Here is a 16,070-nt window from a genome sequence, read left to right as displayed (position 1 = left end):
ATGAGCCATCCTGGGTGAGGAAGGCCAGCAACCTGCCTGTCTGCCTTCTGGTCACCTAGGTCAAGTCAAGGCTTTAAGAAGGGACAGGTGGCAACCTGGGTAAGGCTCCCACTGCTCCTGCCCCAGGGAACTCTGCCGCCTAGACTCAGAAAGGGCAGGTTGTCTGCCTCTCCCTTTCCAAACTGGAGCATTTACCCAGACAAGGAATGCCATTAGCGATGAGCTGCATGATCCAACTGGACTTTACCAACATTTGGGTCACCCAGGCATAGATGAGATGAAGGGCAACGTGACTGTCACTTACAATAGTCTATGTTTAAGACAATGTGGGTTATGCCAACTGTCTTTATAGGGAACTGTCTGCAGTCTTCAGAAACTTCCCAGTCTCTTTATTAAATACTAAATTGGAAAACACCTGCGAAGCAGTGTCTCTGCTAACTCATTGTATTTCAGGAGATTATGGGATAGACTCAAGTATAAGATTACAGAATAAAACTCTAATTGTTACCCTATTTTCTGGTGGTTACAAATAACTCTTAAAAGAGAAGATTTTTTAAAAGCCACAAAAATAAACAGGCATTAAAAAAATTAGAAATGGCATTTAAGCTCTTTGACCCTAAACCAACAAGAAAACATCTAGAGAGGGATGTGGGGGCACAAAGGAACATCTCCCCAGGCTCCCTCCCTACTAAGCACTTTTTAATTTTTTTTCCTCATCAAATAAAAATCATTCTATCCAAGAAATGTGAGAGACATCATGCTTCCTTTTAGAATGAAAATAAGTTTTCATGGACTGACAGTTCAATTTTATGTTTCCTGTGGGATATTATTCCTAGTAATTTAAAAAGCAGGTGGTGGCTTTGTGACTCTGGGCAGGCATATCAGGTCTTGGTCCTCTTCCTGGACACAGGCGGGTACAACCCAAGGCCAGCCTGGGTGTTATTCCACCTCTGGATTGTACTGTACCCTGGAAACCAAACCAAACCACCACACACTGATCTGCTCTCTAGCACATGAGAGTCAATTTCAGACAGATTGTCTGAACCAAGCCACTGTCTGCCACTTGTTGATCCATGGACGTGAACTTTGGCTTCTGTGCCCTGCTACAATGCTGAGTGAATCCGAACTGTGAAGGGCAGTGAAAAATTTAATTTTTTTTTTAAAAGCAAACTAAAAACCTGTAAGGGGGCTGGGGAGGTGGCTCAAGCGGTAACATGCTCGCCCGGCACGCACAGGGCACTGGGTTCTATCCTCAGATGTTGTGTTCACTGAAAACTGAAAAATAAATATTAACCCCCCCTCCTCTCTCTCTCTCTCTTAAAAAAAAAAACTGTAAGGAGACTTAACAGCAATACCCACCTATTTCATGATCTTTCACTGAAAGTTAAAAGCAATGTGGCATTTCAGCTGAGATAAATTAGTGGCCAGGAAGACCAAACAGAAAAAATATCTCCAAGTACAGGACAAAACTGGAGAGAGGACAGTCCTCCAGGAGAAAAGGCAGCCCTAACCTGGAAAAGGAATGCTGGGCAAAGAGCAGACAGCATTGCCCTGAGCTCATACAGCCTGCCAACTGAAGAGACCCCCATGCTGGTCACTTCTGATGGCAAAAGACTTACAGGTGTCTCTTGGAAAAGTTTCTGAATTCCAGGAATGCTTAGAACATCTTAGAAACTTCTCCAAAGAAAGTGGCAAACAAACCTAACTACTTTCAAATAAAAGAAGAAAGACATTGGCAATGGATCTGTCTTCTATAATTTGGAGCTGTTTAGGTAGATGGGTAACATCTGTAGCTGACTAAGAGAAAATAAATAAATGGAAAGAAGGCAGGGCCAATCTACAGTGGAGAAGGTAGCAACCAGGGAGAAGTCTGGGGAGAATGTGGTGCTTCTTTGGTGGAGGGAATGGGGCCAAGGAAGAGGTGAGGCCAAAGGCCAAGGCACCCCAAAATAGCTCCTCCCTGGGGTGCTGGGGAACCGAGAGGAAGAAGATCCCGAGCAGGAAGGAAGTGGCGTCCCTTTGTCACCACGGAACGGTAAGATTTCATAATAAGCAAGAGACAGAGGTGGGAAGGCTTTAAGGGAATACAATGAGCTCGGAATTCCAAAGTGAAGTACTTGCCAGTGAATTAGATGCTTTTGTGAGCTCTAATGTCTCATCGCTTATGAACTCTCTCATTGTTCCTTTATCTTCTGGCTAATCATACTCCTGAACCTATTCGGAGTAGGTGATTAAACCAATACTGTAATATACACACGTACATGCGTACATACACATAAGCATGTCCACGTGTGGGTGTATATGAGTTCACCTGTTGCACCCGAACGACACACTGGATGTCTTACATCATTTTTAAAAGCAAAGGAATGGGAAATTACACTTCTTCAAAAATTATGAGCTAAATTTGTCTTACGTGCATGTGGTTCCCTACTGACACTTTACTGTGGAATTTGAGAAAAAAAATCTATTTTTCAAATGATAAAGAAATAGGTAAATCAGAAAATGAATAAGATAACTCACACAGATAATTCCTGCCGCATAGTGAGCACTCAACAAGTGGTAATAAAATAAGTCCATTTTGGTGGATTTTTAAGGGCAGGTGCTCTGGTTCTGCCCCCTGATCAGATAAATGTACAAAGCCCGGTCACTTGTACATGGCAACACACAGGGTACCGCTGAACCTGGACTGTGCCTTGCGGGTGGAAGCCCTCCGTTCTGTCCACTAGGAATGGGAGGCAACGAGGGATTCAAAGTCACCAGGCTGCCAGGTGCACAGCTCCAAGGCCGGCTTAGGGAAATGCAAAATTTAAACTCATAAAAAGTTAAAAGGCTTAATGATTTCTTCTCCAAATAGTTTCTTCATTATTCTCTTGCCACACTGGCATCCAGAAACCTAAATAATTATGTGGTTCTTTTCTCTAACATATATATGCTTTAAAAAGTTGGGTCATTTGAGACAGCAGTCTTACTTTTTGATCAATGTACTTGTTGTCTTCAATGGCTGACCGTTTGGAGTGATCACAGGATGAAGAAGAGGCCGAGGGGAGGATTCTGAAGAGACAGCAAGTATCCTGTTGCTGGCGATCAATAAACTGCTTCATAAAACTTTCCCTTTGCAAATGAAGTACACACACATCAAGCATTATTAATGAAATGGAGCAGGTGATGGCATTTTGCAATGGGCTAGAGAAAGCAGTGACAAAAGATCATAGAAAACAATACATGTCACACAGAGAGTGGTGTTTAGATTTAATTACCAAAAACATTTAATTGAGAGAAAGCCTCCTCACCGACTCCTGTTTTAAAAAAATAAGTCCCTGAAACAACTTTAGAGCAAGGATATTCAGTAATTGATGGCATTTTTTGAATCCTATTATGGTAATAAGATACTTTATCTTTCCTCTAAGACTTGAAAGAATTAATTCATCTCTCCAAACTTCCATTCATCATAAAAAGCCTTGAAAGATAATTTTACATTTAGAGACTCAAAAGAAACAGACTTCCTCTGATCTCTAAAACATGGTAAAAAAAAAAAAAAGAAATTCAAGTAGCATCTCTCCAAGTAATAAAATTCAATTAATTACTTTTGTTTATATTTTTAGTTGGAAATGCCAATATGGTGACGTGCCACATAAAGACACTGTGGCTAACAACGGTCTGTGTATTGGGTGGTTCCCTGGGACTGTAGGGCCTAATGATACCACAGTCCTCTCGGTTTGCATAAATGTACTTGAGGGTGTTCACCCAATGAGGAAAACCAGAGCACGTCCCTGTCACTAAGCCATGCACAACTATGGTTTTCTGATTAAGTTTAAAAATATGGCTCCATATCCAGCCTCAGACTCTTTGCCCCTTCCACTGAGTGCGTTTCTCCTATGTGCTGAGGGTCCCAGGCTGGCCTCTGCCTGCCATCTCTGTGACACTGAGTACCTGTGCCATGTACCTGGACACCAGGTCCCTGAGGAGCCGTCTTGAGAGAAGCAGGGGTGGCCTGGTGGCCTGGCTCCTGCAGCAAAGGGTGCCTCGTCTCTGAATAGGCTGCTTTTTTCACAGGGGTCAAGGGCTTTAAAACCGAGGCAGAATGGAAATTTAGAGAGAGGAAAAAATCCACCCACATGTGTGTTTGAATGAAGAGCCAGATCTGATCTAAGATCAACCTGTTACCGTGTAGTCAAGATATACAATTAAAGAAATACTTGAATACCTGATTTTAGGAACTGTAAAATCTGAAGGAAGTTTTGAGATTTTCACCATTTGCGGTCTGTTTGGAAACTTTTCAAAGATTCGCAGGCGCAAAGGGAGCTTTTCTTTGGTGTCTGCATTTGCTTCACTTTGTTTTAACTAAAAAAAAATAGAAAGAAGAAAAAAGGGGGGAACCTATAGAACTGTTATAGAAAATCCGTTTTAGAATTGAGGGGACAATGAGTAATTACAAAAATGAACCACAAGGTGGCAGCAAAAGCCCACCAAGCATAACCCCTCCTCAGCCACCTACACTATTGCCATAGATGGTTTTTTATGTGTGTTGAAACTTTTCGGTTCTGGGGAAACAAACAAAATTTTACAAATGATAAAAATAAACAAAAAAGGTAGAACAGAACTTTGTTATTCTATTCCCAAATATAAACCTCCTTTCATTCCATATAGTCCATAAAACTTTTCACTTATCCCTCACGTACTTAAACAACAAAATTTGACTGATCCAAATTCAGGCTAGAATTAGAAATTGAAAGAATAAAAAGATGACAATATGAGCTACAGAATCATGCTGAGTGGTGATATTTGAAAAGTGAAAATGTCAAGAAAATTGGTCATGCAATCTAGCAGATTTAAAAGTTCAACATAAAAATAACACACTGACCAATAAAACAAAAGTATTCTCTGTTTGGTTGTAAAGATGCTTGGGAATGACTGACTTTAAATTATCTTTGTGAAAAATGGAAAGCAAATGACATTCCCTTATCTAGCTATTCATCTGCTTATGATATATTTACATTTCTACAAATTGCTTTCGGGGGCAGCTGAGGCTTAACCTCACCAGCAGGTGCCGATGCTGGACTAAGGAGAAATTAAGAGGATCCATTTCAGCTGATGGAATTCATTCTGCACTTTCTTTTCCACCTTCCATGCTGACTTGTCTGGGGGGTCCTCTTTGCTTCTCTTTCCTCCTTTCGTGACACCTCTCCGTAAACGGGAATTTATTGTCATGGTTGCCTGTCCCTGCCCTGGCTTTCCAACCTGCACCTTGTAACACTGGGCCCCTTCAGAGAGCATATTTAATTCAGACAGCTCTTTCTGGAAGGGCTGGGGAGACATCTAAAGCCATCCGCCTGTTACTTCAAAATTGCCATCTGTCTCAGGTTGAGGGAAGATTAGCAGGAAAAGTCTGGAGCTCTGGTAACAGGAATAGAGGGGGCAACTCTTCCCTCTAACCTGCAGCACATGGAGACGCAAACAGGCCAGAGGGAACAGGGGTGCTGCATTTTGAGGGGAGAGCCCAACTCTAATATGATTGATGTCTCTGCTGTCCGTCTGGCTGTGGCTTCATGGAGAGATTGCATGTTCTGATTCCTGGTGTTCCCCTCTGTTGCAGATACTGCTCTTCCACCTTTGTTTCGCATATCATCCCCGTTTAATCTCAGCCATTGTTGCTCCTATTTAGTCTGGCGGGCAGCCTTTGCTTCTCTGTCTTAGATGGTCATCTCAGTTAGGGGAGGGGCCATGGCTGCTGGCTACTTCCCTCCCTCCCTAGGAGAAGCCTCAGCATGGCCGTGTGCACAGAGGGTGTGTTCTTGACCATCTGATGGTCACAATGATGATAGCCAACACTCAGCTCCCAGAGGCACAGGCAAGAACCATGAGATGGGGACAATTTGAAAAATGATAAAAATGAAGAGACTTGTTATGAGAAAGAGACTTGTTTTCTATCAGGTCATTGACACAACTGGTAAAATATACTTGTCAGTGGTAAGGAGACCACGTGGAAAAAGAGAGAGGCGCTAACAAATTAAGGCAGACCACACAGGAGTTCTGTCAGGCCAAAGACAGGCTGATGCCACCCAGTAGAAATGAGGGTTTTTTGCTGATTCGTGCACCTGCTGACTTTGTGTTGGTATGTTGATGCCGTTGAGCTAAGTCCTGTCCCAGCGCTAGGTCCTGGGCTAAGTTCTAGGGGGTGTTAAAGTAAATGTCACTGCACCTGCCCTGGCCCAACCCACTTGATAACCACGTAGATGGCTCTATCACAGATGATGACAATGAGGTGTAATGGCTTCCTGGTGGGGATGTTAACGGAGCACAGGGTAGGAAGCAAAGGGAAAAGCAAGAAGAAAACTGAAGACGTTCCTTTGACCTAGATTTCTTGGGCAGCAGAATGGCTACATGTGATTATGCTGTCATCACGGGGCCCCAAGTGTACCAGGACTGACTTGCATATTTTATGAGTGTTCAGTCTCTTCAAAGAGGTATGAGGACAAATGGTGCATGAGTTGGGATCCATTGTCGAAATGAAAACACAGAGCTCTTCCCTAAAAATCTCTCAGCCTGTGCACTACTTCCAGCCCCACCAGCACCTGCCTGGCCACAGACACCCCTGGCCCCTGTGCTCCCCATTAAGGCCCCCTCTGTGCTGGCTGTTTCTAGTCTGTTCTCCATTCTGTGGTTTTAGAAAGCTTCTCAATTTTCATCTTAAAACATTCTGGTGGCATCACACTGCTCTTCAAATACCTAACTCTTTTACTCTAGACTCTGAGGTCTGCTTTGGCTCCTTCACACCTGTGCAGCCTCAGCTTAACCTCTGTTCCAACCACATCTTGCAGGTCCCTCAGAGGTGTGTGGACCTTTGCACCTGCCATGCCCTCTGCTGAGCTCCTCTTCCACACCCTCTCTCTTAAATTTCATTAAATTTGACTTGTTTTCCAGTTCCCCTCACAGTTCTTAGAGAATTTTCCTCCGACCAACAAAGTCTTCCTCTTACAAGTCCATAACATGTTAAACTGAACCACATAAAATTGCTGAGCCCAGGATTCTGTAACCAGTTACCATGAGCCAGTACCTTAAAGCAAGAGATGCTGCCAACTCTCAGCATTCTGGGGCTACAAGTCGGAGACCAAGGTTTCTCCAGGGCCCTGCTCCCACAGGAGGCTCAGGGAAGAGCCTGCCTTGCCTATTCCAGCGTCTGGTGATTCCCAGCAGTCCTCGGCATTCCTGGGCTTGTGGCGCATCACCCCGGTACTGGTCTAGTCTACATCCTTCTTCCTGTGTGTCTGTCTCCGTATCTGTGTCTGCCTGTCCTTTCTCTGCAAAGGATGCCAAACATGGGACCCAGGGCCCTAATCCAGAGTGATTAACGCAACAGTTACCTCTGCAAAGGCCAATCGTGCAAGTAAGCTTCTCATCCAGAGGCTCTAGTTAGATTCATTTCCATTCCATTGTGTGACCACATGAACAATGTAACTCTTTTACCCATGATTGTGAACTCTTGAGAGGACTGGGACCACGTGAGGTCCTCATTATTCCACATCCAGTGCCCGGAACAGCAGTTGTCACAAAATAAGCTACACAAATCGTCACTGATTAAATAATTGTACTAACTAGTGGCAGAACTAACTCTAGCGCCTTCAGTTGGGAAACAAAAGAAAGGCTTTAAGGCACATCCCAAAGGGTGGAGGGAGAAGCACACGATATCTATTAAGTGACTGAATAAATGTGTCCCTGTGGATACTTGTGCCCTGCATTCATGGAATGGAAAAATTTGATTTTTGCAGCATTTAATCTGAACTGATGTTTGTCGTTGACAAGCTGATGAATGTTTAGACCAAGTTCAGATTTATACAATTTTAAAAAGGGATGTATTGGGGAAATGTCAAGTTATATTTAATCAAATATTCTAGAATATATTGTTTAACATATGTAAACTACCAGTATTAAAAGATAATCTTTCATGTTTTCAAAATGGATCTCATCTCATCCTAATTTGCATTAGAGATATTTATACTCCTGAGAGCCTGGAAACACCTTAGGGGCAATATTTCCATTTTTAAATTTACTTCCATATCACCTTCTAGAGAGCAGAAATGGAATAAGTGTTTGGAAATGAAGTAGAGCTCGGCACGTGTTGGCCCCTTCACTGTAACCCTACAAAGAGCAAATAAGCAGCTCTTCTGCCTGACTCAGAAGCTCCTTCAAGTCGTGCAAACTCTCTCTCTTCTTGACTACTGTCTAACTGGCTCCACAGATGTGCAGAAGGGCCACTCAGAAGAGGGCAAGGTGAGGGCTGCTTGACTGGCAGACGCACTGGCCCTCCCTACAGGGCAGTGAATTGCACATGGGCCTCTTCCTAAGTGCCAGTGCACACACCATGCTTTCTTTCTTCTGTTTTTAACAGATAAGCAGCATCAACTAAGATAAATACACACACACACACACACACACACACACACCCACCCACCCTAGGCCCCTAGGTGCTGGAATAGCGTGCATACCTGTGCCACAGCTCGGCCCTTGTATGCCCACCCACCACAGTGCCATTTGTAAGAGTCCCAACTGCCAACCATTCAAATGCCTATGGGGATAGATGGAAAAATAAATCGTGGTTGATTTAAACATTTTGAGGGAGCTGTATGGCAACACAAGAATATGGATGAACTGCCTAGCATAAGGCTGGTGAAGGTGGGCAGACGCAGAAAAGGGCACACTGAACGACTCCACTGAGATCAGTTCAAAGAGCAGCACGCACCCATCTGTGCTGCACAGGGTCAGCGGAGGGGCTGTCCTGGTGGGGGGAGATTGCTGGCTGAGAGGGTGCTGGGGCTGGGGCCGCTGAGGCATAGTGGGCATTTCTTTATTTGTTGTTTTTAAAAAGTCAGCAAAATGCCTCTTTCTAGGTGAATATTCTAGTTCAGCACAAAGTGAGGAAAAGGGGGCACAGGATGCACAAACCCTCTGATTCACACTTCACTGCTGTCCTTCACTGCCACCTAGACCACTTCTCCCTTCCAGGTCCCTGAACTTGACCAAGACAGAGACAAAAAAGGAGGGGCAGCAAGATGGGATCGGGGGTCATCCGGACACACAGAAGCCTTTCGCGGTACTCTGAGGCCACTCAAGAGTTTCTTCAAAATGTAACACAATGATATTCTACTTTATATCCAAATTATTTCTCCTTCTTGCTTACATGCAGATTCTCCAAGATTCAATCCACTTTGATGCAAATGAGCAGATAATACCAATATTAGAACTGGATACGAATGAATCTAAGATCATTATACTCTCCCACCACAAGTAGACCTTTTAACATAATTATAATTGTAAATGTCCATTAAAAAATTCGAAGATCATGATTCCTGAAGGAAAGGAACTCAACACATAGAATGCTAAGATTTAAATCTTTATGTTGAAAAACATGAATTAAAGAAAAGTACAAAAGGAGAAGTTTATAGTGGCTTCCACTGAGCAGGAGGTCTGATTGTACCCTATAGATCAGATGATAGCTTTGTAACAGACTCACATGGTTAGAAAAAAAGGCACAGTAAAAAAAAAAATTACAATCAAAGAAACAGATTTCAAACCTTGAACTTTAAAAAAAAATATAAATCGTCTAAGCTCAGTGCTGTTGTACAGCTCAGCATCTGTCTTGTGGAGATATCATTGCAGACCACACGCCTGAAAGCCGTTTGCTTTCCTATACTTCTCAAGAGAGTCGGGAGTAATTGCTGTGCATGACACATACCCTGTTCTGCCTCGTCGCTTAAATCTTCCCCATTTCAGCCTGTGCTTTCTCTGTTAGGATATTCAAACATTATTCACTTTCACTTCCTTTCTCAATGCTGCAACAAAAACCGAATTGAAGGATTACATTAAAAAACATTAATATAATTGTTTTCGTGTGAATTCCTAAAAGACAACAATATAAAAAGCATCTTGTGAAAGATTCCCCTTTTCAAATCAAGTCCATGCTAGTTGGAGAAATGTGAATAGATATGTGGGTGGACATAAGTGAAGAGCAGTTTTTGGCTTCAGGATATGAAAAATGATGTTCCATCAGGGAAAATGAGCTTCTTTCTCCTTTTTTTGTTATTTGTGAGTAAATTAAGGCTGAATTTTCTTTACTTCTTTACACAATGGTGTCTGCTGGTTTTTCTGGACCTATTCATGACATAGCAATTCAGAATATAGAGTCTTCCTGAAACATAGACTATTGTTTTTCAAAGGAGTTTTTTGAAAGCAATTTCTTTATGTGATTTTACAATCCAAATTACATGGCTTCTGGGTTAAAACAGATGGACAATCTGGAGAAATGATTAAACGGTGGTTTTTAATAATATCCCTGTGTTATTATAAACTCTTGATATAAAAAATAAAGAATATCCTCACTAGCCTGTTAAATCTAATAAGTAGTTTCTTAAAGGGGAAGATTTTTTATTTATTTATTTTTTGCTGAAGGCACAGGGCAGTCAGCTCTCACGATCGCATATTAAGACAGCAATGCTGTACACTTTCAAAAATGTCTCCTTTAAAAACTAATTTTTTTAGCTAATTTTTTTAAAGTTAATTTTCCCCCCTTGTACAAAAATCTTTAATAAATCTAGTCCGCCCAAGGTCAAGCTGGGGTTTTAATTACTTTGGCGCATCTACTAAAGCCATCGATGTAATTGGAAGGCTCATTTCTTGGTTGGCCTCTGGGTCATAGCAGCTACATTTTGTATGACAGCTGGCACTCCAAAATGTTCAAAGTCATTTTAGAACATTAGCTGATGGACCGCTCGTGGTGCTTTCTTTTGTACATCTCTCCATGGGTCTGTTACTTCTCCATGTAGCCGGGCCCTGTGAGTAGGGAGGGGAGCTGGGTGCTAGGGACAAGCTGCAGAGCTGTGCTGGCTGCCTGGGAGCCCGGCAGAGAGCTTAGGAAGGGCTGCTGCAATGACACTACCTCATGACACCCCTCAAAAAGTGCACGGAATGCCTTCGCCCATGCTCTGAACACTGAATGTAAGGTCTTTCCAGCTTTGAATGTCCTTCCGAAGGTTACTCTGGGCAACAATGTAAATAACATCAGCAACAACACTAAGCTAGCAGGCAACTCTGACCACTGGTATGAGGAAAGGGCCTATTAAAACCAGAATGCCTAATTATATCGAATGGAAACATTTTATTATTTTTTAAAATCCCATTAATGGAATGAATTATTTTTTAGAGATAGTAATGATGACTAAAGATTGCTTTTTACATTTCTTCTAGATCCCAAACACCTCTATTTTACATTACATCTCTCTCTTGCGTTGTTCAACTGAGACAGTTGTTTCCATTTGGGATTTTACTGAGTCATAGAAATATGCTCATTATGATAAAAAATGCATTTTTTTTGCTCCACTTCAGATGCAATTATACCAGAGCTTCATGAAGACTAGCTACTTGGTTCATGTTATGAGATGAATATTCAGTAATAGGGGGAAAGCCCATATCAAAAGCAATTCAGGGTGTGTGTGTGTGTGTGTGTGTGTGTGTGCCCACTTACACCATTGTCTTTTCTGATTTAGAAAACACAGGCAAAAGCATAATCTAAGGCAAAACAGTAAAATAAGACCACTTGGATTTAAGTTTTGTTTAGGCTTTATAGTCTCTTAAGCATTTTGGATTTCAGTGTTCTCAAATGACAAATGAGGATTTTTACTCTTATGTATAAAGGCCAGATTTATAAGTGAGAGAGCATATTGCCTGCGACTTGAATTACTCCACGGAAATGTGCTGTATCAATTAAAGCTATCACTGGGCCACAGTAAGGCCAGCTCTGCAGCAGCAGGACTTCACCTGAGCACGTGGAGTAGCTGCTCTGTGGCCCTCTCCCCCTAGTCTGGACCCACTCACCTCCCCCTCTGTTCCCTTTCTTCCCTTTCACTATGATGATTGGGTTATTTTCTCAGGACTCTTGATGGTAAAAATGAAAATGAAAATAGAGGAAGACATTTCTCCGGATCTTTTCTCCTTCCTTGTCCAACTTACTTCTACCAAGAGATATCTGCTGCCATCTACATTGCTACCTGCTGTTTTTCCGCCCTCTCTGGTCTCTGGTGCCTGACACCAATATCTCCCATGTTGCTAACTCCAGGGGCCACTTGGTGACACAGGTTTTGTTTCAGAGATTCAAAACCTGTGTGATCCCTTCTAAGTGGCTTTCATCTTAGTTTTGTCCCTTAGAATCCATCCTTCAGAAGACCAAAAGATAAAAGAAGTACCATCATTTTCCCTGGTTCTTAAATTAATTCAAGGATTTTCAATAACACGTGGATGAAAGGCTGATTTTCTGAGTGCCTCCAATGCCTCACCCCTGTGCTCTGACCTTATAGACTGTCTCCCTCTCAGGTCCTTCACAGGGCTCTACTGTTATCTTGCTTGTGACACACTTTCCTTTAAACCCGTTTAACTTTTTATATCCTTCCCAAGTCGCCTCCTCTAGGAATGTTTATCAGAACAATTGGCAGTTGAATAGTACATGTGCATGCTGGCCCTGGGCTCCACACTTTGCATTGCTAATATTACTAAACTTACAAAATAGTTCCCCGATGTAAGATCCAAGCACAGCACCACGCTATGTCCTGTTGTAGATGAGGAAACTCAAGTCCAAGGAGCTTAAATCAGCTGCCTAAAGTCTTGCAGCTAGATGTGGCAGGACTGGGATTTGATCACAACCTTTTTGATTCCTGAGCTTGAGCTTCTACAAATTGTTTCATACTGCCTCATCAAAACAAGCTTTGCAAATAATAAATGTGCTTTTACTCCTGCAATCTTATGCTTGCTATTACTTTTATTTGAAACAGTTTCTCCCACTTTCCTAACAAAAGTTGATTCATCATTTCTGACACACCTTCCAGGACCTGACTCTCATCTGAATTACTTTCGCTGTGCACCTTATTTTTTCTCTCAGGGCTTTCCATTCTAAATTTCCAATTGCACATGTCTTTCCCTAACTAGATGGCAAATTTTTAATCAAGGGCAGGACTCCTTGCAACTCTTTGGTCTCACATATCATGTTTCAACACATTGATAGTGATAACACAATGATAATGAGTAGAAGAACAGAGAAGGTACTGGGTTGCTGGTGCGCACCTGAATCCCAGTGACTCAGGAGGCTGAGTCAGGAGGATGTTAAGTTCAAAGCCAGCCTCAGCAATTTAGTGAGACCCTAAGCAATATAGAGAGACCCCTGTCTCCAAATAAAAAAAATGGAAAAGAGCTGGGGATGTGGTTCAGTGATTAAGGGCCCCTGGGTTCAATCCCCAGTACCAATAAAGAACACAGAAGGCAACACAGATGATGACCCATAAACTAGCTGAAGTGAGCCACTGTGTCATCTGCATCACTCTGTCAATCTTTCCTGAGGTTCTTTACAATGTAGAATTAGCAGTTTTAACCAGAACAAGCAGTCCTTCCGATGTTGGATGAGTTGTATTACTGGTAAAGATGACAGAAGGAAAATGGCAAGTCACATTGAATTTTCTATTAGAAATACGATCGTACAAAGTGTTTGGCTCCCAGAGAGGTTTGTGCTCCCAACTTTTTAAGATCAAAGAGCATAATTAACTACCAAGTCAGTAGCACATAATTATGAAAACAAACTTCATAGATGTATGTATTTTTGAACCAGGCAACAAAGCCAATTTATATATTGTGTTATTAGAGTTTGTCATAAAAATTATTCTTCCATTAAAAACCCCATTTTATTTTTAAGCAATATTAAACTTACATAAGAATTTCAAAAAGTACAGAGAGTTCCTGTATGCCCTTGACCCAGCCTGTTCTTTTTATGTTAGTATCTTACATAATCACAGAACATTTATCAAAACTAAGAAATTTACCCTGGTCCAACACGTTGAACTGCAGCATGGAACTTGTTTGGAATCCCCAAGTTTTTCCATGCATGCTTTTTTTCTGTTCCAGGACTCCAACCAGGACACCACATGCCACATTGCCTATGCTCCCCTTGGCTGCTAACAGCAACTCAGACTTTCCTTGTTTTAATGGCCATTTTTAAAAAATGACCATGTAGTGACCATGTTTTAAAAACCACTGGGTTTTGAGAAGCACCAGTCTGGTAGTATGTAGAGTATCCCTCAACTTGGTGTTGCCTGGATCTTTCTAATGACTACATTGAAGTTATGGGACTTTCTGGAAGAACACTTTGGAATTATAAGCCTTTTCCACCATATCAAAGCATATGTGACATCGACATGCCAATTGTTGGTGATGCTAACTACAGTCACCTGAGCAAGAAGTCGTCTGCCAGATTTCCTTCACTATAAGATCATAGCAATTTCCCTTTCTTCCTTAATCAGTTAAGAGCCAGTATGAATCCCAGCTGATATTAGGGAGAGGCCAGTTAAGCTTTATGCCTTTGCAGAGAGGAATATCAAAGAATTTACAGACACTTGTTAAAACTGCTGTAATCATTTAATCATTCATTTGGAGGGGATACTTAGAGGCCACGTCAATATTCCATTTCTCCTTAAAGTTGCGTGCACTAATTTTAGCATTCATTAGTAGATCCCGCCTGCAGTGACTGTATCTGTGGTATCCGCATGGTGTGCTGTCATTTCTATTTTGTTATTTGGAACTATTCTTTGAAAAAAGAGTTGTCTCTTCTATTCATTTTTTTTCCAATCATGCATTTACATAAACAGATTTGTGGCTGTTTATTTCATTATTTAGGTGATAATCTAGTACTATTAGTTATTTTATTGCCCAAAGTGATTCTGCTGTGGGCACCAGGGGCTCTTTCAGTTGACTCCTCTACCTTAGAGGTATTATATTCTTTCTCCCTCCCCCTTTTCCTCCCCTCCCTCATCTCTTCTTCTGCTCCTTCTTACTTTCTGTTACTACCAAATGCTGAGACCAGAAGCTTAGTGCTAGTTTTTTTCCATGGTTATTCATACCCAATCTCCCTTCAGTCATGGGAGCTGTGTCTCAAGACTCCCATGGTTTTCTAAAACCACAGATAGTACCAAACCCGATATAGACTGTTTTTTTCCCTATATGCACATATCCGTGATAAAATTTTAATTTATTAATAGGCACAGTAAGGAATGAGTAACAATAACTAGTAATGCAATAGAAAAATCATAACGATGTAGTGTGATGGAAGTTATAGAAACATGGTCTTGCCCTCTCTGAATTTCCACTTCCCCACTTAGAGGACACCCTACGGCTTCTCTTTGGCATATCTGAATTGCTGGTCTCACTGCTCTTGTGCTTTACAGCCATTATGTAAACATTAAGGTTGAGCTGAATACAAGCCCTGGGACATCTGACAGTCCATCTGAAAGGGATGACATCCCAGATACAACAGGACGGGTGGACAGGAGACACAGGAGATGGGCAAGACTTCAACACAGAGCAGCTCATGATTTCAAATGGATGATGTATTTGTTTCTGGGATTTTGCATTTGATATTTTCAGACTGCAGTTGACTTTGGGTAACTGAAACCAAGGAAAGAGAAACTTCAGAAAAGGGAAACTACTATATTACTGCACCTAGGCCTGCCCAACACATAGGGCCAGCCATGTACCTATGGAGCTGAACCACACATCTGCATTTAGTTTCCATACACTTACCTACATGTATGTGTGTTTCCTACATAACCACAAAGAAGTGAGAATCATACATGTATGTTATTTTGTACTACCATGTACGTAATATACTACTACTTCATGCGTGCATGTACCTAGCATATTCTATCCAATCCAGTACCACAGGGCTTTTCTGGCATTTTCCCAGTTATCTGTAACTTCTGATAGTGTGAAATTTGGCTCTTATTTTCTATTAGTAAAAGTCCTTTTTTTTTTTTAAAGAGAGAGTGAGAGGAGAGTGAGAGAGGAGAGAGAGAGAGAGAGAGAGAATTTTTTTTTAATATTTATTTTTTAGTTCTCTGCAGACACAACATCTTTGTTGGTATGTGGTGCCGAGGATCGAACCTGGGCCGCATGCATGCTAGGCGAGCACGCTACCGCTTGAGCCACATCTCCAGCCAGTAAAAGTTCTTTCCTTTGTTTATTTTCCTTCCTTTCTTCTTCTCCTT

At 41.8% G+C, this 16,070-nt stretch overlaps 1 protein-coding gene across 2 annotated transcripts in view; it reads right to left on the bottom strand.

Moving 5' to 3' along the window:
* Positions 1-16,070, bottom strand: part of Nalcn (sodium leak channel, non-selective) — a 278,563-nt gene that overhangs the window by 72,533 nt on the left and 189,960 nt on the right. For both annotated transcript variants that reach the window (XM_026399552.2, XM_077792082.1), the window contains 2 exons: positions 4,205-4,341; positions 2,970-3,111 (listed from right to left, as the gene is read on the bottom strand). In XM_026399552.2, the coding sequence (XP_026255337.1) occupies positions 2,970-3,111; positions 4,205-4,341 (279 nt within the window). The remainder of the gene's footprint in view (positions 1-2,969; positions 3,112-4,204; positions 4,342-16,070) is intronic.

Source organism: Urocitellus parryii, chromosome 2, assembly GCF_045843805.1.
Source record: "Urocitellus parryii isolate mUroPar1 chromosome 2, mUroPar1.hap1, whole genome shotgun sequence".
NCBI classification, from domain to species: domain Eukaryota; kingdom Metazoa; phylum Chordata; class Mammalia; order Rodentia; family Sciuridae; genus Urocitellus; species Urocitellus parryii.
Note: the sequence above shows the minus strand (reverse complement) of the source record. Positions and strands in the feature narration are given on the sequence as shown.